The sequence below is a fragment of the Rhincodon typus genome, chromosome 39, assembly GCF_021869965.1.
Source record: "Rhincodon typus isolate 14 chromosome 39, sRhiTyp1.1, whole genome shotgun sequence".
Lineage (NCBI taxonomy): Eukaryota > Metazoa > Chordata > Chondrichthyes > Orectolobiformes > Rhincodontidae > Rhincodon > Rhincodon typus.
This window is the reverse complement of record NC_063370.1, coordinates 10,918,253-10,944,165: the sequence shown is the minus strand read 5'-3', so window position 1 is coordinate 10,944,165 and position 25,913 is coordinate 10,918,253. Positions and strand designations below refer to the sequence as shown.

The 25,913-nt window shown below is 40.9% G+C and overlaps 1 protein-coding gene across 2 annotated transcripts in view; it reads right to left on the bottom strand.

Annotated features, from left to right (window-relative positions):
- Nucleotides 1–25,913, bottom strand: part of LOC109916779 (mitogen-activated protein kinase kinase kinase kinase 5-like) — a 114,369-nt gene that overhangs the window by 59,931 nt on the left and 28,525 nt on the right. For both annotated transcript variants that reach the window (XM_048618402.1, XM_048618403.1), the window contains exons 2-5: nt 24,892–24,949; nt 7,785–7,875; nt 7,512–7,576; nt 1,217–1,272 (exon numbers count right to left, since the gene is read on the bottom strand). In XM_048618402.1, the coding sequence (XP_048474359.1) occupies nt 1,217–1,272; nt 7,512–7,576; nt 7,785–7,875; nt 24,892–24,949 (270 nt within the window). The remainder of the gene's footprint in view (nt 1–1,216; nt 1,273–7,511; nt 7,577–7,784; nt 7,876–24,891; nt 24,950–25,913) is intronic.

The window sequence follows — 25,913 nt, the reverse complement described above, 5'->3', positions numbered from 1 at the left end:
GCCTGGTCCAGTTCATGAGCAGTGTCTCTCTGCAGCATTGCTGTTATAGTTGCCAGTGCATTGAGGTGCAGAAGCATCCGAAGTGAATTGGAGATGCGCCATGTGTGTTGGGACAATATCTGTGGCTATGGAGTACATGTGGCTGGTGCCCATGGAGCATGCCCCTGAGACACTGATGGCAGTTCTCCAACGCGGAGATCCTCCAGAGCAAGCAGCAGGCTGAATTCACCAGGTACCCACTCTGATTTCCATGTCGAGTTTTCTCACCATCTAGCTTGTTTGATGCGGTTTGTAAAATGAGAAGCTTAATATTAATGAGTTGTTGGGCAGTTAGCAAGGTGTTTAACAAGCCCCTCAATTAGCAACTTGACACTGCCTAGTGATAGACTAATTGCACTGCTTGTCTAAAGCATAAAAGATGAAGTAAGATGCTCCCAACATTGAAATAGGTCGAGTGAGGCCAATCATCCGCTGTCACAAATCATGGAATACCCCACGTTGTTTAAACCTCAATAAAATTCCACTTCTCAAGAATCACTCGAGAAAATGTACTCGGAAAACTAATGGTGCTTAAGGCTGCTAGGTTCCCTGAACTTGATGGTTGCATCCTAGGATTTTAATGGAAACAGCTACAAAGCTAGTGGATTCACTAGTAGTAATCTTCTAAGAATTTTTAGATTCTGAAAAAAATTCCACAGGATTAGAAAATACCCTTATTCAAAAAGAAAGACAAAAAAGCTAACTATCAACCAGTTAGTTTAACATCTGTCATTGGGAAATATTAAAGTATACTACAAAATATGTATTAGAACATTTAGAAATACGTAATATAATCTCTCTCTGGAGTGAACAACAGATCACTGTTGAAACCAGAGGTGAGGAGAAACTGCAAATATACCCTGTTAGGATCAGCAAATATTTGTTGACTAAATGGATCAGTCCGACAGGTTGCATAGTAACTGAATTAATTAGCTTTGATGGAACAGTATGTTTTGTTTTGAAAGGTTTCCATTTTATAAATTAGAAATTTGCATGACACACACGTCTGTGGTGAATAATTATTGACTTTGAGAACCTAGTTGGATGAAATCATGGAGGAGGCCTCCCTCCAACAATGAGTCAAGGATAGCCAATCACAAACATGCTTCTGCCATTGCATTATAAATGATTAAAGTTATCAAATTAAATCATAGAGCCACTGCTGAATAGCTTTCACCTGTAGTGTCTCTCTGCTGATGTAAGCGATCTGCAACTCCGAGAGTGGGCCAGTTACTAGCAGGAAGATAAGAAAAGAGAAGTTAATGCTGTTTATTTGTCCAATACAATAAAAGTCTTTATGCTATCAGAAATAAAAGGGGAAGTCTTCAGTTTCACATCCATGAGTGAGAGTCACAGCTGGCATCACGCATCTGCTCTTTTCTTTACCTGCATTTCCCTATTTCAACAAACTTATTAATGTTTCTGAGAACAATGGCTCCAAAGTTCAAGATACCATCTCATGGGTGATGAGCATCATTACTTGTAGGAGCTGAGCAAACAGCATCTTAAGTTGTACTGTCTCCTCAAAGATTTGTATATGTGAACACCAAGTCCCTTTGTTCCTGCACCCATTTTTAAGGTCAGACATGTTCTTACAGAATGGCAGAGCAGGCACAAGCTGCCAAACGGCATATTCCTGATCCTATTTCTTCTCTCTTATTTGAATTCTGTTGACTCTCCTGAATCTTTTCACAAAAGTGTATCATCTTGAATTAAACTGCATCTATCATGTGTTCTCCTGTTTCATGAGTCTCTCATCTTATCTGCTACTATCATCTTCACTGTTTTCTAGATTTCCAAGTTTCGAATGATCTTCAAACTTTGTTATAATTAACAAAAGTACAACTGTATAGCACCATTGCATAATTCTTTCTGTGTATATGTGTTTAGTTCACATCATTCACATTGTATAATGCTGCTGTCGGTGTTCCATGTCCTGTGCAACCTTGCTGAGGCATAACATGTCATTTAGATAACCAATTCAAATACTAGAATAAGTCCAGATTATCAAACTGGTGATGAAAAAGACAGGGGCACAGCCTAGGGACATTTGGAATGGCCTAGCAACTCCCTTTTCATACATTATCAGTAATTCACCACACACTTTCAGTAAACTGCCTTTCACAGGTAGTAATTCATTCACTGCCAATAACTTACTTCTGTCACACTCTCAATTACTCTCCTCTTTCTCCCTGTCAGCAACTCACTTTCTCTTCTATCTTCTTCTATCAACTTCTCTCTTGGGGTCACCACAATGCTGATTGATCAACTTTCCCCATCACCTCCTCTTTTTCCCAGGGTAGGTGAAGTTCAAACTAGAGGGCACAGGTTTAAGGTGAGAGGGGAAAGATTTAAAAGGGACCTAAGGGACAACTTTTTCACACAGAGAGATGGTGTGTGTGTGGAATGAACTGCCAGAGGAAGTGTTGGAGGAAGGGCTGATACAATTACAACATCTAAAATGCATTGGATGGGTTTATGAATAGGGATGTTTAGAGGGATATGGGCGAAGTGCTGGCAAATGGAACTAGATTAGTTAAGGATATCTGGTTGGCATGGACAAGTTGGACTGAAGGGTCTTTTTCCATGCTGTACATCTTTATGACCCTGAGTCACTCATTTCTCTCCCAATTCAGCTGTTTTTAAAGTTTTTCTGGCATTGCATCTTTAGGCCTTGCTCCTCTTCTTCTGGCAATCTCATCTTCATCATCACCTCATCACATTTCTTTCTCCCTCTGCAACAGATGACCATGCTATTTCAATCTCTTCCCAGCAACTTTCTTCATGTTTCCAAACTGACACCCTGATGTGTTAATTCCTGATCTTGTCCTTTTTCATCACCCCATACATCTATTTCAGGATTTGCACCTTAGTTGTCTCCAATCATTGGTCCTCTAATCTTGAGATGGCCCAAGGTTCTGCACATATAAGACTAGTCTCTGAATTGACTTGTAGAATATTCCTTCAATTCCACCAATATTTTTTAAATATTCCATTGCATTTCTTCCAATTACTTCTACCAGAATGAATCCATTGTTTCATTGTAATTTCATACTTTCATCTTCTGACAGCACTGACTAACAAGTTTTGAGACTACTCACTTTTTCCAGATCTTCACCCATAATCTGTCTACCTTCACTTTGGTCCTTCTCTTTAGGCTCAAACTCAGAGTTTATGTATTAGGTCTTTGGTTTATTGATCTTCTCAGTAATTTGGTGTCTTTCAATCTGGAGCTCAGTACTGTGGTTCCCTTGCATTGTTCAGCTAACATCAGTTATTTCGGCAAATTGTGTCGTTCTTTCAGCAATGATATGGTATTAATGTGCCCCCACCCCAACCAAATGAGTACAATGAAGTGAAATGTCTTTAAACGATCCTGACTTTTGCAAAACAAGATGGTTTGTTGAATTTTTTCAAAGAGCAGCAGTTTCCTCACATTAGTTTTAGACGTGGTTAAGTTAAAACTTTGTCAATTGACCTAACATAAGCAGAACCCTGTGAAACCACAAACACAACTATCAGAAGCCTGGCTGCTGGATAGCCGATAATTTATTCAAATTATCAGTTTGAACAAAACAGAAACGACCACACACACACTGGACCTGAAGTATCTGCAGATTCCGTTGCACAGCTGCTTTAAGGTGACAATTAGCTGTTGTTAAAATAGAGAAACTCAAAGGGAGAGCTGAGGCCCAAAGTTGCGAAAAAAGGGAAGATGATGAGTTGGTCAATGTCAGCTTGCTGTTATTAACTAAACTCAGGTCCAGCAGTGAAATTATCTTTTGCAGCAACACTACACTGTCGTGTTAAACAAAATTTCTGATGACGTACTCAGCCTTGACTTATCTTCAGCCTTGACTGTTCCTATCATTTCAGGAAATTATATCAAAGATCCCATATCCCTGTTCAAAGAACAGTACTTCTCCCCTCCAACAACATCACTGTAAACAGATTAACTGGTCACCTAACCAATCATCATTGCAGATCAGAAGAGTTGTAGGTAGCACACTCTTGAACATTTTTAAGATTGTATACAATAATAAATATGAGGAGGGATTGGTTTTATTGACATTCCATGCAATGAAAGTGAGTGAGATTGGGCTGAGTCTGCTGAGCTTCTATACAATTGGAGTTAATGGGAACAGGTTTGGTCCGTGAAGAGATTATAGCTTTGGAATCAATGGAAAGCAGGTTTGGTCATTGAGGATCAAATGTGAGAACGTAAGAATTAGAAGCAAGAGTAGGTTGTATGGCTCCTCAAACCTAGTCTGCTACTCAGTAGGATCATGGTTGATCTTTAATCTCTATTCCACATTTTGGGTGGAAAGAGAACCTCAGTTTATAAGTGTTTAGTGAAGAGCCCATTTTTATCATATGATTTGGGGAAGTTGACAATGACCTGAAACTCTGTTTCTGACTGAGCATGCAGAACTGTCATTTGCATACTGGAGCTCAGTGATTGAGGTGGAGTGATTTTGGTTTAGGATTGAAAGTGGTTTAGACTGAACAGTTTTCCAACGATTCTGTAGATTATCTTCATGCCCAATACTGCTGTCTCCACTAACATCACTGAAAACAGATTAACTGGTTACTTAACCAGTCATGTGTTGGCCTGATAGTAGTCATTGCAGTTCAAAAGACTTATAGGCGGAGCACTGTGGAACATTTTTAGGATTCCGTATAATGAGGAATAATAGGAGGGATTAGCTACATTGACATTCATTACAATGAGAGTTAGTCTTGGATGAGTCATGACATCATTGAGTGGCGGGGCAGATCTGATGGGCCTACATGGGCCTTAGCAGGGGAGGCAATGACCTAGAGGAATTATCGCTAGACTATTAATCCAGAAACTCAGGTAATGTTCTGGGGACCTGTGTTCAAATCCTGCTATGGCAGATAGTGGAATTTGAATTCAATAACAATGGAATTAAGAATCTACTAATGAGCACAAAACCATTGTCAGTTGTCAGAAAAACCCACCTGGTTCATTAATGTCCTCCAGGGGTGGAAATCTGCCATCCTCATTTGGTCTGGCCTACATGTGACTACAGACTCACAGCAATGTGGCTGACTCTCATCTGCCTTCTGAAATGGTCTAGCGAGCCACTCAGTTCAAAGGCAACTAGGGAGAGGCAATATATACTGGCCAGACAGCACACTCACATCCCACGAATGAATTTTTAAAAAAAATCTGCTTCTATGTCTAATGGCCTGTGGATAAATTGCTGGGATAAGCTGCAATTTTGCAGTGAGACAGATGGAGAAGAGGGTTGGTGAAATGGCCCAACCTTGCTTGACCCCAGTTATCACTGTTAGCATTTGTGTTGATTCCATTTGTGAGGATCATGGAGTGGGTGGGGATGGTGACAAACTTCTGAGGATAGCCAGATTTGAGGAAGATACTTCATTAGCCTTTACAGTTGACAGAGTCAAAGGCTGTTGTGAGCTGGAAAAAGACCATATACAACACTTAGCACTGTTCCTTGCATTTATCTTCAATTTGATGTACAATGAACTTTATGTCTGTGTTGCCACTTGATGGGTGAAAACTGTGCTGTGACTCTGGAAGGCTAACTTTGCTAATTTTGGTGATGCATTCAGTCAAATACAGTCACCCTCATATCCCCATGTGGAATTCAATTCTTTTGTACAGGTTTGAATCAAGGCTATTATGACATCAGGAGCTGGGTAGCCACGGCGGAACCCAAACTAGGCATCAATGAGCAGATTATTGCTAAACAGTGCTGCTTGATAAAAATGTTGATGACCCTTCCGTAACTTTACAGATGATCAAGAGTAGGCTGACGAGGCAGTAATTTGGCTGGGTTGGATTTGTTCTGCTTTTTGTATACATATACCTGGGCAATTTTCCACATTGTCAGGTAGATGCCAGTGTTGTAACTCTACTGTAACAGCTTGGCTAGACGTGTAACAAATTCTGGACCAAAAATGTTCAGTAATATTGCTGGAATATTATCAGAACCCATAGCCTTTGTAGTATTCAGTGCCTCCAGTCATTTCTTGATGTCATGTGGAGTGAATCAGTTCGCTGAAGACTTTTGTCTGTGATGCTGGGATCCTGTGGAGGAGGCCAAGATGGATCATCCACAATGTTGCAAATGCTTCAGCCTAATTTTTTGCGCTAATGTGCTAGGCTCCCCCATCATTGAAGATGGGGATATTTATGGAGCCCCCTACTCAAGTGAGTTGTTTAATTGAGCACCCTCATTCACAACTGTACGTGGAAGGACTGCAGAGCTCAGGTCTGATCCATTGGTTCTGGAATTGTTTAGCCTCGTCTATCACTTGCTGTATACTTTGTCTGGCACAGAAATAATTTTTTTTGCTGTTTGACTAGGTTTGACACCACATTTCTAACCATGCCTGGTGCTGCTCCTGGTATGCCCTCCTGCACTCTTCATAGAACAATGTGGTAATGGTGGAGTGGGGAATATGCCATGCTTATTGTATTTGTGTATTTGATTACAATTCTGCTGCTGTGATGGCCCAGAGCACCTCATGGGTGATGTGTGCTGAGTTGTTTGATCTGTTCAAAACTTATCCCATTTAGTACAGTGACAGTACAACACAATATGATGAGGATGGGACTTTGTCTCCACAAGGATTGTGCAGTCATCACTCACTCCTACCAATATTGTCATGGACAGATGCATCAGCAGTAGGCAGATTTCTGAGGATAACGTCAACCTTGCTTTACCTTTTGAGATAACTAGGTGTAGAGCTGGATGAACACAGTAGGCCAAGCAGCATCAGAGGAGCAGAAAGGCTGACGTTTTGGGCCTAGACCTAAATTTTCTGAAGAAGGATCTAGGCCCGAAACGTCAGCCTTCCTGCTCCTCTGATGCTGCTTGGCCTGCTGTGTTCATCCAGCTCTACACCTTGTTATCTCAGATTCTCCAGCATCTGCAGTTCCTACTATCTCTGAAACAATTGCTTTACCTTTTGCTGGCTTTCTCACCACCTACCACAGACCCAGTCTAGCATCTATTTCAGATGTTAGTAAAATGGACTTTGCAGGTTGATGGGGCTGTGTTTGCCATTATGTTTTCCGATGCCAAGTTTGATGCTAGGTAGTCCAACAGGCCTCATTCTTTTTTTGTAGGAAACAGCTGAGTATCTTGACCATTTAAGAGAGTAGTTCAGACTCAACCATTTTGCTGTGGGTCTGGAGTCACATGTGGGCCAGACCAGGTGAGGATAGCAGATTCCCTTCCCTAATGGGCACTATTGAACCAGATGGGTTTTGATGACAATCAACAATGGTTTCATGGTCATTAAACTTTTAATTCCAGACTGGGGCAGCAGAATGAGTGCACCAATAAGTGAATTTGTTTTTATTTGTGTTGTATGACATAGAATCCTTGATTTTACGTGGCTGAAACCCAAGATTTTAGTGCACAGGTTTCTGGAATGGGAGTGATTCTTTAAATTGAGAAAACTGGAGTTACCATGGTAAATATCCTGCAGTGATCCTCCTCCGCAGTATTCCATACAAATCCATAACTTATTGGACCTAATGCAAGATAAAATAGACTTTCCATCAGACGATACAGGTTAAAAATAACAGTTTAAATGTTAAAAGCAAAGTTATTTTGTCTCATCATGCACCTCTCCCAAGATAGTGCTTCTGGTGGGGTATGCCCACTTTGAGTCCACATTATACTATGTAGATTCAGTTGTTGGGCCTCAACTGCTTTAAGAAATTCTTAGCCAGCTCTTACCTGATATAGCTTCCATAATAAGCGACGATATTTTGATGTGTACAGGATTTCACCATAATGATCTCTTGTTGAATAACTGAAAAATCATCATCTATGAGGAAAAAAAACAGAAAGTCTTATGACCCCAACTGGTGGTAATACTGTTCAAGTCAGATCTCAGAGTGAAATCTGTCTTGTCATTAGGAATGAACATTTATTTTTGCAGTTTGGTTACCATGGTCAGTTACTGAACATATTTACACAAGGCTGCCAATGATCTTTTAACAAAAACAATGTGAGTTTATTATATTAAAGAAAATAAAATAAAGCTAAATATCTACATAATAATTTAGAAAAATCTAATCATAAGCATCAAAAAGAAAAATTCAATCCTTTTCCCAGCAACGTCTTTGCAGTCTTACTTAATCCCAGTGAAGTGTGACTCCTATCTTAACTCAGATTTCTTAACTCAACTGACTCCTTCCAGCTCTGATGGCCTAGATACATCTTTCTCGCCTTGATGACCTGGATTTATTTCCAGTTGTAACAACCTGGAGTTTTCTACAAACCAAAAAACTGCATTTCTTCTCAGATGACTTCTCTTCTTCTTAATTGAAACCTGACTGTGTGGCATAAAAGTTCAACTTTGCAAACCTTTCATGAATTAACTCTCCAGGTGGTTTCTCTAGTCACATATTTTCTTGAAAAGGATGTTTGAACCCACTGTTCAAAAATAAGCTGCTGACCTCTTTAAAAATACAAGTTACCACCACAGAAATAAAACCAAAGAAAAAGCTACCTCTACTCTGCAATGCAGTTTCCCAAATGATAATATTATTATAAACTATAATTACAGTTATGATGGAGACAGAACTTCATCCTGCATCAAATAAAAGTTGTATTTTCTTTCAGTACAATTTTAGATGGGCAGATTGATGGATATTAATAGATTTTTTTGGTCTGTTAGTGAGATGTAAATAATTTTATTCCAACCATGCATCAAGAAAGACAGTTTAGGGTTGAAGGTCGGTTTTACTCCCACTGAATTTTAGGGGTGTAGGTCTTATTCCTGGCTTTAAATGGGTTTAAGTGAAACTTCTTTATCCTGTCCTTGGATTCATTCAGTATCCAAATGTTTCTCAAAGATAACTAGCGAATTCTGACTGGGTCAAACATCACAATTGGTCACAATCCAACCACAAGTTAGAAAAATTCTTCTTTCCTCATTCCCGTCAACCTGACCAAGACCTGTTTAATCTTCACTTTTCCCTCAATCTGAGACTTGCTGAAAAGTCATCCTCAAAGCCCATTCGGCTTAATTCTGCTTTTCTTTAAAATTCATTCTTAGGATGTGAGTATCTTGGGCAAGGTCAGCATTTATTGCCCTATCCTAATCATGAGTGTGATCAGCCTTCTTGAACTGCTGCAATCCATGTGGGGTCAGTGCACCTACAATGCTTATCTTGTAGCAATTTCACACAACTGAATGGCTTGCAAGGTCATTTCAGAAGGCAGTTCAGGCTCAAACGTACTGGAGTGGATCTAGAATCATGTACTGGACAGACCAGGTAAGGCTGGCAGATTTCCTTCTCTGAAGGATGTTACTGAACCAATTATTTTTATGTCAATTGATAGTTTCATAGTCATGCATACTGAGACTAAACTTTTTATTCTAGATTTTATTAATTTAATTGATCCCAGAGCATTAGCCTGGGTGTTTGGATTATTTCTCCAAAGACTAGTGCCTTGAAAGTGGAGTCCCAGGTGGACAGGGTAGTGAAGAAGGCATTTGGTGTGCTTGCCTTTATTGGTCAATGCATTAAGTGTAGGAGTTGGGAGGTCATATTGCAGCTGGACAGGACATTGGTTAGGCCACTTTTGGAATACTGCATGCATTTCTGGTCTCCCTGCTTCAGGAAAGATGTTGTGAAACGTGAAAGGGTTCAGTAAAGATTTACAGGAATGTTGCCAGTGTTGGACAGTTTGAGCTATAGGGAGAGACTGAATAGGCTGGGGCTATTTCCCCTGGAGCATCGGAGGCTGAGGGGTGACGTTATAGAGGTTTATAAACTCATGAGGGGCATGGATAGGGTGAATAGCCAAGGTTTTTTCCCTGGGGTGGGGTGTCCAAAACTAGAGGGAATACGTTTAAGTGAGAGGGGAAAGATTTAAAAGGGACCTGAGGGGAAACTTTTTCATGCAGAGAATGGTGCATGTATGGAATGAACTGCCAGAGGAAGTGGTGGAGGCTGGTATAATTACAACATTCAAAAGGCATCTGGATGGGTACATGAATAGGAAGGGTTTAGAGGGATGTGGGCCAAATGCTGGCAAATGGGACTAGATTAATTTAGGATATCTGGTCGGCATGGACAAGTTGGACTGAAGGGTCTGTTTTCATGCTGTACAGCTCTATGACTCTATGACATTACCACTACGCCACTAAGAATGGTCTTAATAATGATGTAATTATGAAGTCAAAAGTTAATCTCAGGGTCAAATATGACACCCCAATACAATTCCACAGTACAACTCCACCTGAGCAAGCACAAGACTTTATGATGTACAAAATGAAAGCACACTTAAAGTGAGTATCAGAGTGGCAGCAACTGGAAAACATGGGGTAGGTTTTGAAGCATGTTACTCCAATCCAGGATTCAATCTTTTTTTAAGTGTTTTTCCTCATTAACCATAATATGGTGGTAAAGTGATTATGTTATGTGTTGGTGTAATAGTGCGGGAGAATATAAACTAAAAACACAACAGAGCAGTAACATAAATGCTTACCTGAGAAACACATTGTCCCTACTTGCTCTGTCTAAACACCTCATAATTTTGAACATTTCCCTGAACTTTCAGTATTCTGGAAAGAATAATCCCAGCTTCTTCAATCTTTCCACATGACTGAAGTTTTTGTCTCTAATGATAGTAATGAACCTATTTTGTACCCTGTCTAAGACCTTTCTCAAGAATAATGCACATAACTGTATTCAGTGTCTTGACTTGCAAATTTCCCAAATACTTTCTTAACCACCTTATAAACTTGAGCTGCCACCTTCTAAGATGTCTGAGTGCGTACCTCCAGACCTGAGGTTTTTATGGTCCCATCAAAATGGTGGTGTCTCACTTCACACTTATCCTCATCAAAAAGTATCTGCCCAATTCACCATTCTGTCTACATCTTTATTATTAATTGCATTGCCAAGTTTTGAATCATCTGTACCCTTTTGCAAAAGTCCAGATTCTAGCAAAGCAATGTCATTAATGGCCATAATGGTCTCTGGGGATATCCATTGCATACTTTCCTCTTATCAGAAGTGTAGTGATCGGAATGAGGTCAGTCAGGTGGACCTCTTGAATGAGTTCCCTGATTGGGGCTGTTAACGTGATCCAATCAGGGAGCAGCACAGTGGCTCAGTGGTTAGCACTGCTGCCTCACAGCGCCAGGGACCTGAGTTTGATTCCAGCCTCGGGTGACTGTCTGTGTGGAGTTTGCATGTTCTCCCCATGTCTGCATGGGTTTCCTCCGGGTGCTCCAGTTTCCTCCCACAGTCCAAAGATGTGCAGACTAGGAGGATTAGTCATGTTAAATTGCCTGTAGTGTTCAGGGATGTTTGATTAGATGGGTCTGGGTGGGATACTTTGAGGGTTGGTGTGGACTTGTTTGGCTGAAGGGCCTGTTTCCACACAGTAGGGATTTCTATGATGATGAATTTCTATGATCTAAACAGATGTGTCAGATATCCTATTCATTCTGAGTGCTGGCTCTGAGGAAGCCAAACCAGTGTACTATGCACATGTAAATAAAGTGTGACTTGGTGATGGGATACCAGACTGTTTGGAGTTATTTCAAGGAAGTAAGATATAATTTTATCCTTTGATATAAATGTCACCCAGTTTTAAAGGTCATTTTGTCTGACATCTATGAAAGAGGAAGAAAGCCAAAGACAGTAGGTGTTGGTAGTCAGTGTGAGTAACAGATGTCTTCTGTATTGAACACTATTACATTATGTGGTCAGCCGGTCCATAATGGAACATAGGAATATAAAAGTAAGATATACAGCCTCTCAACCATCTTGACATTCAAAAAGATAATTGCTGATTCTTAAGTCAACTCCACATTTTTTTAATCATTTGACTTCCTTAGTGTACAAAAGTTTATTAATCTCAGCCTTGAAGATATTCAGCAATTGAGCAATCACAGTTCCACATTGTAGGCACTCTCTAGATAAAGAAATTTTTTTTCCCTGAATTCCTTATTGGTTTCTTTTTTTTAATTCACTCTTAGGATGTGAGCGTTGCTGGCTCAGCCAGCTTTTATTGCTCATTTCTAGGTGCTCCTGAGAAGGTGGCGGTGAGCTGTCTTCTCGAATCACTGCAGTTCATTTGCTGTAGGTAAACACACAATGCCGTTAGGGAACGAGTTTTGGGATTTTGACCCAGCAATACTGAAGGAACAACAATATAGTTCCAGTCAGGATGATGAGTGGCTTGGAGTGGAACTTTTCGGTGGTGCCAATATGATTTTTTATTGACTATCTTTTATTGATGTTTCCTAATTCTAAACTCTAATTCTACCCTAGCAGATCACTTCATAATTAGGCCACATCTTATCCTCCATTTTTCTAGATAAAAGACAGTTATCAGTCTTTCCAGATAGTCATAATCTCCGTTCTAGTATCATTTATGTAAATCTTTTTCATACTTTGTTCAGTGTCAATTGTGTAACACGGAAATCAGAACTATTCGCAACACTACAAATGCACAGAGACATAGGTCCAGAACCTCCGATCCAAACAGCACCAAATGCTGAGACGTCTATTCCTATTAAGAGTTGCAATGGCCTCACTGATGCCTCCCTCAATTCCATATAATGTGAGAAGATTGACATAGCACACTGTGGCACGTCAAGATGAACACTCCCTTGACTTAGGACTACTGACTGTCAAGAGAAGCTGCCTGGTGTGTGACTGCGTGAATCAACATAGCAAGGCAAGGCAAGGCATGGATGGTGCATGCATGCAGGTAGGTACTTTATGAGCAAGTGCTATGAGAGTAAGCAAGTAGCCCTAAGATGCAACCTCTTCCAATCCGTGACCTGGGTCCCTGTATGTACAAGACCCTGCTGCAGCTTTTCAATGCTAGTTGCTGGTGCACTCTGCAATGCACATCTGTGCGTCCTGAATGGCCTGAAAGTGTATTGGAGAGGTAACACTGGCATCAGCTTTTGCTATGTACATATGTACATTGGATGTGTCCAAGAAGCTGTTTTGTCCTGAGCAACATGGAGGCCCATTAGAGTAACCGGCAACCTGAAGTCACCAGGTGCCTGCTCTGATATTCCATGTTGCAATTACTCAACGTCCAGCTTATTTGGCAAGATAGGAAATTGAATACTAATGAGATGAGTTGGGTCATTAGCAGGTGTTTAACAAGCAATAAACCCCCTAAATTGGCAATTTGCCACTGCCAAACAAGAAACTTACTGTGCCATTTATCATAATCATAAAAGATGGTGTGAGATGCTCCCGATGTCAAGATTAACCTCACTAGACATTCACCTGTGGGATCCAAAGAGGACCAAGAGTAATGCTTACAAGTAATGATGGGCAATTGAATGTTGGGCAATTCATTTTGCAGATTGCCAGATTATGTAATGAACGCCAATTCACTGAATTCCTTCAGTTGTGATCTGGACATAGTTCTGCTTGGGATGGAGATTACCTTTGGTTAGACCACAGATTAAATTCTGTGTGCAGTTCTGGTCATCACACCAATGGAAGGATGTGATTGCACCAGAGAAGGTGCAGAGACTATTTACCAGGATGTTGCCTGGAATGAAAAGTCTCAGTTATGAGGACAGACTGGATAGGCTGGATTTGTTTTTATTGGAGCAGAGGAGGCTGAGGCGGGGGATCTGACTGAAGTAAGATTTTGGAGGCCATTGTGAAGGATAAGATTTCTGAATACTTGGAAGTGCATGGTAAAATAGGTAAAAAAAGTCAGCATGGTTTCATCAAGAGGAGATCATGCCTGATAAATCTGTTGGAATTTTTCGAGGAGGTAACAAGCAGGTTAGACCAAGGAGACCCAATGGATGTTATCTATCTGGATTTCAAGAAGGCCTTTGATAAGGTGCCACACAGAAGATTGCTGAGTAAGAGAAGGGCCCATGGAGTTAGAGGTAAGGTACTAGCATGAAAAGAAGATTGGCTCTCTGACAGAAAGCAGAGAGCGGGGGTAAAAGGGTCCTGTCTCAGGATGAAGCCGGTGACTAGTGGTATTCCTCAACGGTCAGTGTTGTGACCACAACTTTTCACTTTATACATTAATTATCTAGATGAAGAAACTGAGGGCATTCTGGCTTGGTTTGCAGGTGATACAAAGATAAGTGGAGGGACATGTGGTATTGAAGAGGCGGGGAGGCTGCAGAAAGATCTAAATAGGTTAGGAGAGTGGGTAAAGAAGTGGCAGATGGAATACAATGTGGTAAAGTGTGAGTAGGAAGAATAGAGGCATGGACTGTTTTCTAACTGGGGAGGAAATTCAGAAATCTGAAGTGCAAAGGGACTTGGGAGTCCTAATCCAGGTTTCTTTCAAGGTGAACTTGCAGGTTGAGTCAATAGTTAGGAAGGCAAATACAATGTTGGCATTTTTCTCGAGAGTGAAATGTTAAAGGGTTAATATCCGTTCTGCCGACATATAAGAAATTAGGTGCTTCGTGGGTGCCCCTGTCTCGCAGACAAAATGGGGTAATCTAATTATACTCTGCTCTCTGTAAATGTTGAACTAAGGCTAAAAAGATCTCGCAGACAAAAAGTGATAATCTAATTATACTCTGCTCTCTGTAAATGCTAAAAGGATAAGGAACTACCTCATCTTACACATTGTTTTTGGGCAGCTAACCTTTGTTTTACTGTTAGATGATTAAGTTACGTGATTATGGGGGAGAAAAAATTTGTATCTTGTATGCATGTCTGACTGTGCTGTAAAAACCTATACAAAGGGAGGATGGTTCCCTTACAGAGAGCATCGCTTGACACGGCTCTGCAAGCCCTGCGAAGACTGTTAAGTGATCCTCCAAAGCTTGTACTTGCTTAAATAAACTGTGGCTTTTCACAGAAGTTGGCGTATTGCATTTGTATCAAGTGCGAAGGAATCTCCTAAAAGGGAACTCAACAGAGAGGACTAGAATATAAAAACAGAGATGTACTTCTGAGGCTTTATAAAGCTCTGTTCAGACCACATTTAGCATATTGTGAACAATTTTGGACCCCATTCCTCAGGAAGGGTATACTGGCCCTGGAGGTCCAGAGGAGGTTCACAAGAATGATCCCAGGAATGAAAGGCTTAACATATGAGGAACATTTGAGCACTCTGGGTCTATACTCGATGGAATTTAGAAGGATGAGGGGGGACCTAATTGAAACCTATAGAATACTGAATGGCCTGGATAGAGTGAATGTTGGGAAGATGTTTCCATTGATAGGAGAGAATAGGACCCGAGGGCACAGCCCTAGAGTAAAGGGAAGACCTTTTAGAATGGAGATAAGGAGAAACTTCTTCAGCCAGAGAGTGGTGCATCTGTGGAATTCATTGCCACAGAAGGCTGTGGAGGCCAGGTCATTGAGTATGTTTAAGACAGAGATAGATAGGTTCCTGATTGTCAAGGGGATCAAAGGTTACGGGGAGAAAGCGGGAGAATGGAGTTGAAAAACTTACCAGCCATGATTGAATGGTGGAGCAGACTCGATGGGCCATTGCCTAATTTCTGCTCCTATGTCTTATGGTCTTATGGTTTTATGGTCTAAGTGTACAAGATTATGAGAGGCAGAGACATAGTAGATCATGAGAATCTTTTCCCCATGGCAGACATGTCCAAGACCAGAGGGCATAAGTTTAAGGTAAGGAGTAATTGTTTTAGAGGAGATCTGGGAAAAATATTTTTCACCCAGAGAGTGGTAGAAATATGGAAGGTGCTGCCTGACAGGATGGTGGAGACAGGTACTCTTGCAACATTTAAGAAGCATCTAGATGAGCACTTAAAATGCCAAGGCATAGTAGACTATGGACTAAAGGCAGATAAATGAGATGAGTGTGGTTTGGTGTTTGTTAATTAGCATACACGTGGTGAGCTGAAGGGCTAGTTTCTATGCTGTATGACTATGACTGTATGACCTTTATGCGAAAAGATAGGAATCCTCCAATATAAGTTAGAATCAAGATAATTTCCTGGACCAGCCTCAATCATCCAAGGATTTGGCATTAAGTCTAGGTTTTTATCTGGGTTTGTTTTGCCTTTCTGAGCAGATTACAGGATGGCTGATTGTCTCTGTATTCTGACGGCTATGACATCACATTATATGGGAACTGGCTAAATGGCACGATGAGTCTTTTCTAGCCTGAAGTTCTTTGAACACTCATGGCTGCTTGCATTTCTACAGGACCTTTCATGTCCTTGGGAGGTTCCAAAATACTCTACAACTAGTGGCTTACATTGTATGTTTGGTCATGCTCCAGACATCACATCCCACCTATCTTGCAGTTTCCTCAGGGATCACAATCCAGATTTTACTCAGCAATTGACACATCCCACCTATCACAAGTGTCATGATGATGGATCATATCCCTGGATATTTAACTTTTAAACAGGACTTTTTTAAAAATAATGTAAATCCTGAGAATGGTAGTCACTGACAAATGAAAGTAGTCAGTGAACCCATAGAATGAATTTTTTAAAAATGACATTGATTAGATGAGGGCGTCACTGGCTAGGCCTGCATTTATTGCTCATACCTAACTAACACTTAACCAGTTTAAGAGTCAACCACATTACTATGGGTCGGGAGTCACATGTAGGCCAAACCAGATAAGGAGGACAGATTCCTTCCCTAAAGGACATTAGTGAACCAGATGGGTTTTCCAACAATCGACAATGGATTCATGGTTATCATTAGACTCTCAATTCCAGTTTTGTTTTCCATTGAATTCCAATTCAACCATCTGCCATGGGGGGATTTGAACCAGGTTCCCAGCATATTATCTGAGTCTTTGGATTGGTAGTCCAGTGATAATTCCATTAAAGCTAACAATTTATACCTTAATTGATTGAAACAATTAAGAAACATTGACCCCCCTCATATCATTATAGCATCAGGGAAACTTGAAGCAGAGAAACTTAAAAGGAAGCTATGCAAGTCAACAATTGATCATCCCTCTCAGCAGAAAAGCCATCTCCTGAGGATTATATCCCAGACTGTGGACATGAAGTGAAAGACATGTCTGTGTTTACCCTTTTAGGAATACACAAGAACGAGTTTAAAAATCCCTGCAGCCCTAGTTTCAGTGTGTTCGTGAGGTGATGTGATAGAGTGCTGTAAAGGTTACAGCTAGAGAACCGCCATTAGACACCTCTGAGCTGCAGATAAAGAAAGGCTCTCTCTCGGTCATTTTCTGAAGAAGGGTCTAGACCCGAAACGTCAGCTTTCTTGCTCCTCTGATGCTGCATGGCCTGTTGTGTTCATCCAGCTCTACACCTTGTTCTCTCTCTCTCTCGGTCTGACTGCCGGAAGCCAGGCCAGCCAGTAAAAGCACTGTTAAAAAGGGAACAGAACAAAAGTCTATCGACTAATTAGAGGTGCCAAGACTCTTGAAATCAATTGCTCTACTACCAACATCAACATTACGACCATCCAACTTGACAGCCACAACATTCCCACATCTGTTCATCATAGCCAAAGATTCATTTGTACACCTGCAATAATTTTGTCCCATTCACATTTCTAAATCGTCTTTATCTTCTAAACTGTCTTTCTGAAGAAGGGTCTAGGCCCGAAACGTCAGCCTTCCTGCTCCTCTGATGCTGCTTGGCCTGCTGTGTTCATCCAGCTCTACATCTTGTTATCTCTTTATCTCTATCATGTTTTGTTATCTTGTGTTTAGCAGGCTAATAAATTCACCCTTTCATTACTCAAGAAAGTCAAGTTTGATTCCTTTTAAAAATATAAGTACATCTAGATTAGGAAAAGGTATCCAAGAGAATAAATAAATTGATTTAAGAAAAAGAGCCAGTTCATTCCTCTTCACCCAGGAACACAACCATTTGGGAATATCCCATCCAGGATCATTAAGAAATTGGGGACCCTCATCCAGTGACTGATCATAACACAAGCATTGCACAGACATCACACCCAAAACATCATACTCCAGACATCACAAGCTAGGCATTACACGTGATGTCACGTTACAGACATTACACTTGAGATGTCACACCCGCTCTGTCAGATGTTGTTACAGGTGAAATACAATAATAAAAAGAAAGCCAGGCATTTTTTATCTTGAGCTTCTTGGAAACCTAAAATTTACAAGCAATTTATTGACCATCGAATGACTCCCACAATGCATAAGCAGCTACAATAACCTGGATACACAAAGAAATTAACATGTTTAATGAAGGAAAGGCGGATTAGCACCTTCTCCTCACAGCCATGCACCAGACTCCAGTCTGCTCATGAACAGTGAGCAATCATCCAGTGGTTAATATTTTTAATCTTTATGTTAAAACTAATAATTTATACCTTAATTGGTTAGAAACATTGAAGGTGATTAACAAAGTGAAGAGAGTGAGATACAGTGAATATGCAGAACAAGCTTTTGATCCTGCAGTCATGCTGTGTACCTTACTCATCTCATCCTCCCCCTCCAAACTCCTTGCTCTTTGACCTACATTATTTCTTGTGTAGAAAGAAGCTTTTCTTATACTTCTTCCATCTCTTCCTCTGAGCTTCAGGGAGTCCCTGGATTTTTAATACATATATATATAACTGATGTCCCAAAATTGTAAACAGGTTGCCCTCTTAGGCTGCTAACCTCTAAGTACTAGGCTGTAAGCTCTCATTAGGTGTCCATTCTCCAATGCTGACAGCTTGTGCAAAAGGAATTCCTCCACCTCACTGTCAGCATCTTGCTGCACCCCTGGAGGTGCAGTGACTGCAGCCTGCTGCACTTGCAAAGCCTCAGGCTGGGCTGCAGCCCACCACAGGCCTCTGCCCACATGCGGCGGATGCACACAGAGAAAGTAGGCCTTTATGCTGCCATAGCAACCAGGAAGAAGCCTGACCACATAAAAGCAGTACTGTTTCTCACATGTAAGATTCATTAGCATTGCCTTCTTGTACAGTAAATTTTATCTCAATGGGTGGAGACCTCAGCCATTCTCTGTGGATCAACTGTGAATATAAGCCGTCAAAGTTTCCTCCTTGCATAATAATTTCCTTGTGCATTTAACCCTGGACACTGGATTAGACACTGACCTTCAATCTCTGAGATCTAGAATTCTATAACTTACAATACAAAAGGAAGCCATTCGATCAATTAAACCTTTACCTCTTATGGGATGGATATATTCTAACTCCATTTCCCTGTCTTAAGCCAGTCTAGCTCATTGGGTGGACATTTCTTACCAGAGCCCAGAATTGCATGCAGTACTATAGTCGTGTTTATACTAGTGCTTCTGATAAAAATGCTCTCATCCTTTTGCTGTACCCTCTCAGAATCCAGTGAACAGCTCTGGCAGTGCTATTTGTTTCAGTGCTGATCTTCTCAGATACTTCTCTTTTTTCTTGTCTTATGGTCCAGCCGGATTGGGGATAATCAAGTTTAGAAATGTTTGGATTTAAGGAGGTCATAGTGTTGTGGGCGACTGGTAATGTCATTGGACCAGCAATCCAGAGACCCAGGCTAATGATATATGAAAGTGGGTTTGAATCCCCCCTCCAATGGTAGATGTGTAAAATCTGGAATTAAAAGCTAGTTTAATTGTGATTGTGTAATAATTCTTGTAAAAATGCATTTAGTTTACTAATACCCTTTAGGGAAGAAAATCTGCTGTCCTTACCTGGTCTGGTGCACCCATGACTCCAGACCTCATGCAATATGGTTAATACCTTATTACCCTCTGGAATGGTCTAGAGACCCAATCAATTCAAGGGCAACTAGTCCTTGCCAGAAACACCACATCTCACACAAGAATTAAAAGCAAAAATTTGTGAAGGACCTCACCATGATGGTGGGTACTCAGATGTAGTCAGAGAATTACAGGGAATATGGGGAATGCTCCATTTGCAATTTCTATTTCTCAACGTCCTGCAAAAGTTTGATTATTTTGATAGATCTTAACAGGTAGATCACTCTGCTCCTCAACCCTGCTGCATCGTTCAGTAAGATTATGGTTGATCTGATTCTGCCTGCTGCCTTGTAAACAATTTCAAATGATTTTTTTTTGCCAGAGCAAGCCTTTCAGTGCTCCAACCTGTGAGGTAGGAGTTAGTGTTTCAACCACTTTTCAAGTAATCCAAAGTTCCTTTGAAATCCAATAGGTTTCTGGTGGATGTGTTTTAGTACCTTTTTTCACTCTACCTCCATTTTCCCACCCACATTTGGGAATTCTGGAAGACCATAAAACAGTCCTACCTTGTTGGAATAATATTTGACAGGCTGGATATAGGTGTTAATTATAACATTCTTATAGGGAGAACAGCATGAAGATACAGAAATAAGAAACTCAACAGACTGTTACTCAGACTACAAATCTTTTTATTCCTTACACAGTCTCCCAAGGGGATGAGTCTTTGGTTTTAATATTCATTTCACATCTCCTTCTCCCCTTCTTAAGAAATGACAGGCATGAATTTCTGTTCTCAAGTCTTATGAAAGAGCATGAAATCCCTTGAAACACAACTGAATTGCCTTGTGTAACAGCAACAAATTGCATTTATCCAGCAGCAGATGCAGAGGTGGGGGTCAAAATCAGCTGGATCAAAATGAGCTGGATCTGAATGAATTACATTTCTGACTTGGAACAAAATTGCCATTCCTTCACTATCACTGGGTCAAAATCCTGAAATTCCCTTCCTTACAGCATGTGGATAATAGCTGCACCTTCAAGAAGGCAGGCCACCACCATGTTCTCAAAGGCAATTAGGAATGAACAGCAAATGTTGATCTTGCCAGCAACACTCACAAATGAGGGATCAGAATGAACTAGACCAGAAAGGACTGGTTTGTGCTTTCCTGGGAATTTCCAATTAGGGGAATGTCACTGGAAGATTCCTGGGGTTATCCTTCCCCGTGTTTATGCTTCAGTCTGGCTGAGGAAAGCACAGTCTTCTTATTCAAGGAATATTTATATTTTTATGAAGAGATTTGCTTTGTTCCAATGATTTTTAGATGTGGACCTACAGTGGTTCCTGGCAGCCCGCTAACTATAACCTTCTCGAGGGTAATCTGGATGGACAATGAATGCTGATCCAGCCAGGGATGCCCTTATGCCATGAACAAATATATTAAAAAGAGGTTCTCATTCTGTCATATCAACGATTGTGATCAGAAATGACAATTAGTGCCCCTCCCTTCCCCTCCCCTCACAGTCCTCAGGCGAACTGACAAGGAGCAGATTCGATACTTTCAAACTTGTTGAAACCAGTTTCCTTGTGGCTGAGACTTGCAATCACTTCTTAACATGAAATACGGGAATCCTTTGGTGGGTTTTTTTTGCTGAATTCTGGTGCCCTATTTACCGATAATCTTATCTCATTGTTATACAGCTCCGGAGTAAGGTTTCCTGGAAGTGATTTCTACCTTGCAGTGCACCATCACATGCAAATTGATTAAAGCTTTGAAATTGGGCTCACAAGAAACCACTTCAAAACACAGCCAAATAATTGCTCTAAAGAATATTCACTTCGGAGACAATGCTTTGAGTCAGATCATGGGAACTGAGGGTCAGAAGGATGAAGTGTCAGTGGAGGTGAAAGAGAGAGATACATGGCGACTAAGAGATACGCCAAAATATTTTAAAAGGTTCACACAGGCATAGAGAGAGACACACACAGAAGTACACAGACACAAAGAAAGACAGACAATGTCAGAGAGAGAGAGATAGAGAGAAAGAGACATGAAGACGCACAGAGCCACACATAGAGATGGACACATGCAAAGACCGATACATAGAAATACACAGAAAGAAACTTAAGTTCTGAGAGCAGGAGAGAAACGTGCACATGGAGACAGATCAGACACATACACAAAGGTATCACTGAGATAGACACAAAAATACATAATGACAGATGCAACAGAGACAAAGCGGAAAACATAGAATGAGGGAGACTCACAGACAGATAGAAGTGCCAACAGAAAGACAGAGAGAGAGACAGAATAGCACCTTGCATCTATACAGCACCCTTAATGCAGTGAAATATTAATCAGATGGACAGAGACACACACAGAGCAGGAGTCATAGATACAGAGAAAGAGTAATAGCTGAAAAGAATGAGAAAAGAGTTAGAGGAAGAGAGAGAGAGAAGATAAAGATAACCACAGAGTTATAGATATAAATCATGAAAAACAGACAGAAACAATGTAAACTGACACTAAACATTGCCTGGATGACAATGAATCACATTTAAGTAACCTTAAGCCAATCGTTAGATTGTACAGAATTGGACCAGGGTAAGAATTTGCTGCAATATGTCTCAATCATCTAGAGTTAGAAAAAGAGGAACCTAAACAGATTTGCATTTTTCCTTATTACTGTCCACTGACCGTAGCTGGATGTGGAATTCAGCTAAGGACAAATTTAGGTTGAACTGTGATGCCCTACATGGTAAAATAACCCTTTGACACTTACTGTCTTCACTTAATAACTAAGAATCCTGACTTGGGTAGGAGAACTGAAGTGTGACCTGGTGCCTGTGAAACTCCTATCACAGTCAGAGTGACAGATTTGACTGAGAATTTGAAAATGACCCAAATATTAAAAAGCACTCAGCTCTAATTCTGGAAGAATAATCAATAAAAAATCTTTTAAAATGTCAGCGACATAGAAGGACATAGAGTCAGTGACATGAGAGATAAACAGGAATCACTGAGACTACATGTTAGCCTGATTGTACCTCAAACACTGATCAAAAATGTCCTACACATACTGCCATCGTAATCCACACACTCTGTATTGAATCCCATATGCAGAGACATTGTAATCTACACAATGTTACCATATCTTACACACAGTGTTATCACATCCATGTACAGTGCTATCATATCCCATGTACAGTGTGATTGTTCATGGGATACGATAGCATTGTTCATGGATATGATAACAGCAGTGTGCATGGTAACCTATGCAGAGTGCTGTTGTAATCCATGCAGTTCTAATGTTTTCCATGTCCTTGTCATCATAACCCACACCCAATGTTTTATCCCACATAATGAACCATTGTGCCTTATCCTCAGGAGTTCCTCAGGGTAGTATTCTAGGCCCAACTATCTTCAGCTGCTCCCTCATTGACCTTCCCTCCATCATACGTGGGAATGTTCACTGATAAGTGCACAATGTTCAGCCCCACTCGTAATTCCTCAGATACTAAAGCAGCCCATGTTCAAATGCAACAAGATCTGGTCAATATCCAGGCTTGGGTTGACATGTGGCAGTTAGCATTCACACCACATAAATGCCAGGCTATGACCATCACCAATAAGAGACAATCTAACCACCGCCCCTTGATATTCAATGGTGTTACCATCACTGAATTCCCCCAATAACAACATTGTTGGCTTACCATTGACCAGAAACTCAACTGGACTCATCAAATAAACACAATGGCTACAATAGCAGGTCAGAGGCTAGGAATACTGAGGTGAGTAACACACCTCCTGACTCCCCAAAGCCTGTCCATCATCTACAAGGCACAAGTCAGGAGTGTGATGGAATTCTCCCTACTTGCCTGGATGGGTGCAGCTCAAACAACAGTCGAAGTTTGACACCTTCCAGGCCAAAGCAGCCCACTTGATTAGCACCACATCCACAAGCATCCACTTCCTCCACCACTGACACTCAGTAGCAGCAGCGTATACCATCTTAGTTCTGCACTGCTGAAGTTCACCCAAGATCCTCAGACAGCACTTTCCAAACCCACAACAACTTCCATCTAGAAGGACAAGGGCAGAAAATACATGGGGATACCACTATCTGCAAGTTTCCCTCCAGGCCACTCAGCATCCTGACTTGGAAATATATCGCCGATCCTTCACTATAGCTGGGTCAAAATCCCGAAATTCTCTCCCTAATGGCATTGTGTGTCAACCCACAACAGGTGGGTTCAAGAAGGCAGCTCACCACCACTTTCTCCATGGCAACTAGGGACAGAGAAATGCTGGCCAACCAGTGATACCAACAAATGAATAAAAAGAATCCACTGTATTATCAGATTTCACATACAGTGTAATCATATTCCATACATAGTGTCATTGTATCCCATAGCATAGTCCTCATTGTAACCCACACACACCTATCACACGCACAGTGGGAGAGATATTATGGAGCTTACAACAGCATGAAACATGGAGTGTGGGATATCTTAATTAGATGGGATATGAAGTTTGAGTTTCCTGATTGTGGTATGAAATGTAGAGGTGTATTTACGGCATGTTGAGCATTTTGCCAGCCTATGGCAGGCTTGTACTTAGATATATTTGCATGCTATGAATATGCATTTTCACAAAACGGCTTTTCTTAAAGCCCTACCCAGCAGTAGATCAGAATCTTGTGGTACCCAGTTCATGATTTCTAAAAGATGGTGCACACCAGTCAGCGTTGTGCAGTTTTATGTAAAGTCGGCAGTTTTTTTTTAACAGCATAAAAGGGGCAGAGCAGAAGAATGGAGGGTTGAGACCAAACAGAGTGAGTCAGTGGCTAGGGGAATTGTGGAGAGAAATGATTAAAATCAAGGATATGGGCGAGGCCAGAATTGGAAGAGTGCAGATATTTCAAGGGTTGTAAAGATGGAGCAGGTTACAGAGATGTGGAAAAGTAAAACCACAGGGGGATTTTAAAACAAGGATGAAAATTTAAAATCAAAACAATCTGGGATCAGAAGTCAAATTAGGTCAGCGATCATGGAATGACAGGTGCAGTTGATGTTCAGCCGAATGGGATAAATCAATAGACACTATGCTGATTGGGAAATTGAGCTGTTCCCTGAGCCCACAGGTTTGACATTTGTTGGAACATCTACTGGTTTCTGTCTGAGACAAAGAAATGTTGTGTCAATTTTTGAGTCAAAATTCTTACCAGGTTCCATTTTGATGAGCTTTACTGCAGCCAGATTCCCCGTCTGTTTGTGTCTTGCCTAAAGATAAACACAAGGATTTTATTAAAAGGTTTCCATCTCACAAGTCTTGTGAAGGAATATAATATTAACAGACTCAGATGCACTCCAGCACCTCAAATGATCTAGAAAACTATCACAGTAAGCACTTTGGTGGGAGAATAAAATGTACAGGGAGCATTGCTCTGTATCTAACCTGTGCTCCATCTGCCAGGGGGTATTTGATGGGACAGTTTACAGAGTTTTACATTGCATCAAGTTCAATGTCAATGCTATAAGAAATTGTTTATTTCATGATTGAAACCGATAGAATTCATTCATTGTTCCATTCCACATGTAGACTGGTGTGGTTGTCAGACTGATGTGTGAACTTGCAAACCAACAGCTAAAGGTTAAGCTAATGTCTGTGGGGCAACACTTTACTGAGAATGAGTCACCAATGACTTGAGCTTTACTCAGACTCAATAACTGGGATGCATGGGTCCACGCACCTATGTGCACACAACAGACGGAGAGTCGATATTCAGTTTGTAGCAGCCTGATAGATTGATGATCTGCAATGCCACTGCCCAGTACTCCTCACCATCAGATTCGCAATGACTGTGTCAGTTCTAGAAGGAGCTCGGACTCTGAATCTCTGTTGCCCACTCTTAAGCTACCCCATCCCTTTGGCATGGAGCCATGGACTATCCCAAAAATCTCTAAGTCAGAAGATTCAAGACCCATTCTAGAGACTTGAGCACAAACTTGATGCTGGAACTCCAGTACTGCAGGGAGTACGAGACTGTTAGGAGGGTATTGTCTTTCAGATGTGACCTTAAACTGAGTATCCATCTGCCTTCTTGAGTAGACATAAGAAATCCTGAGGGAAACTTCTGAGAAAAACAGCAGTTTTCTTTGGTGTCTTGGTCAATGTTCATCCCTCAACCAAGATCACAGTAACAATTAAAAACCGAAAGAACTGTGGATGCTGTAAATCAGGAAC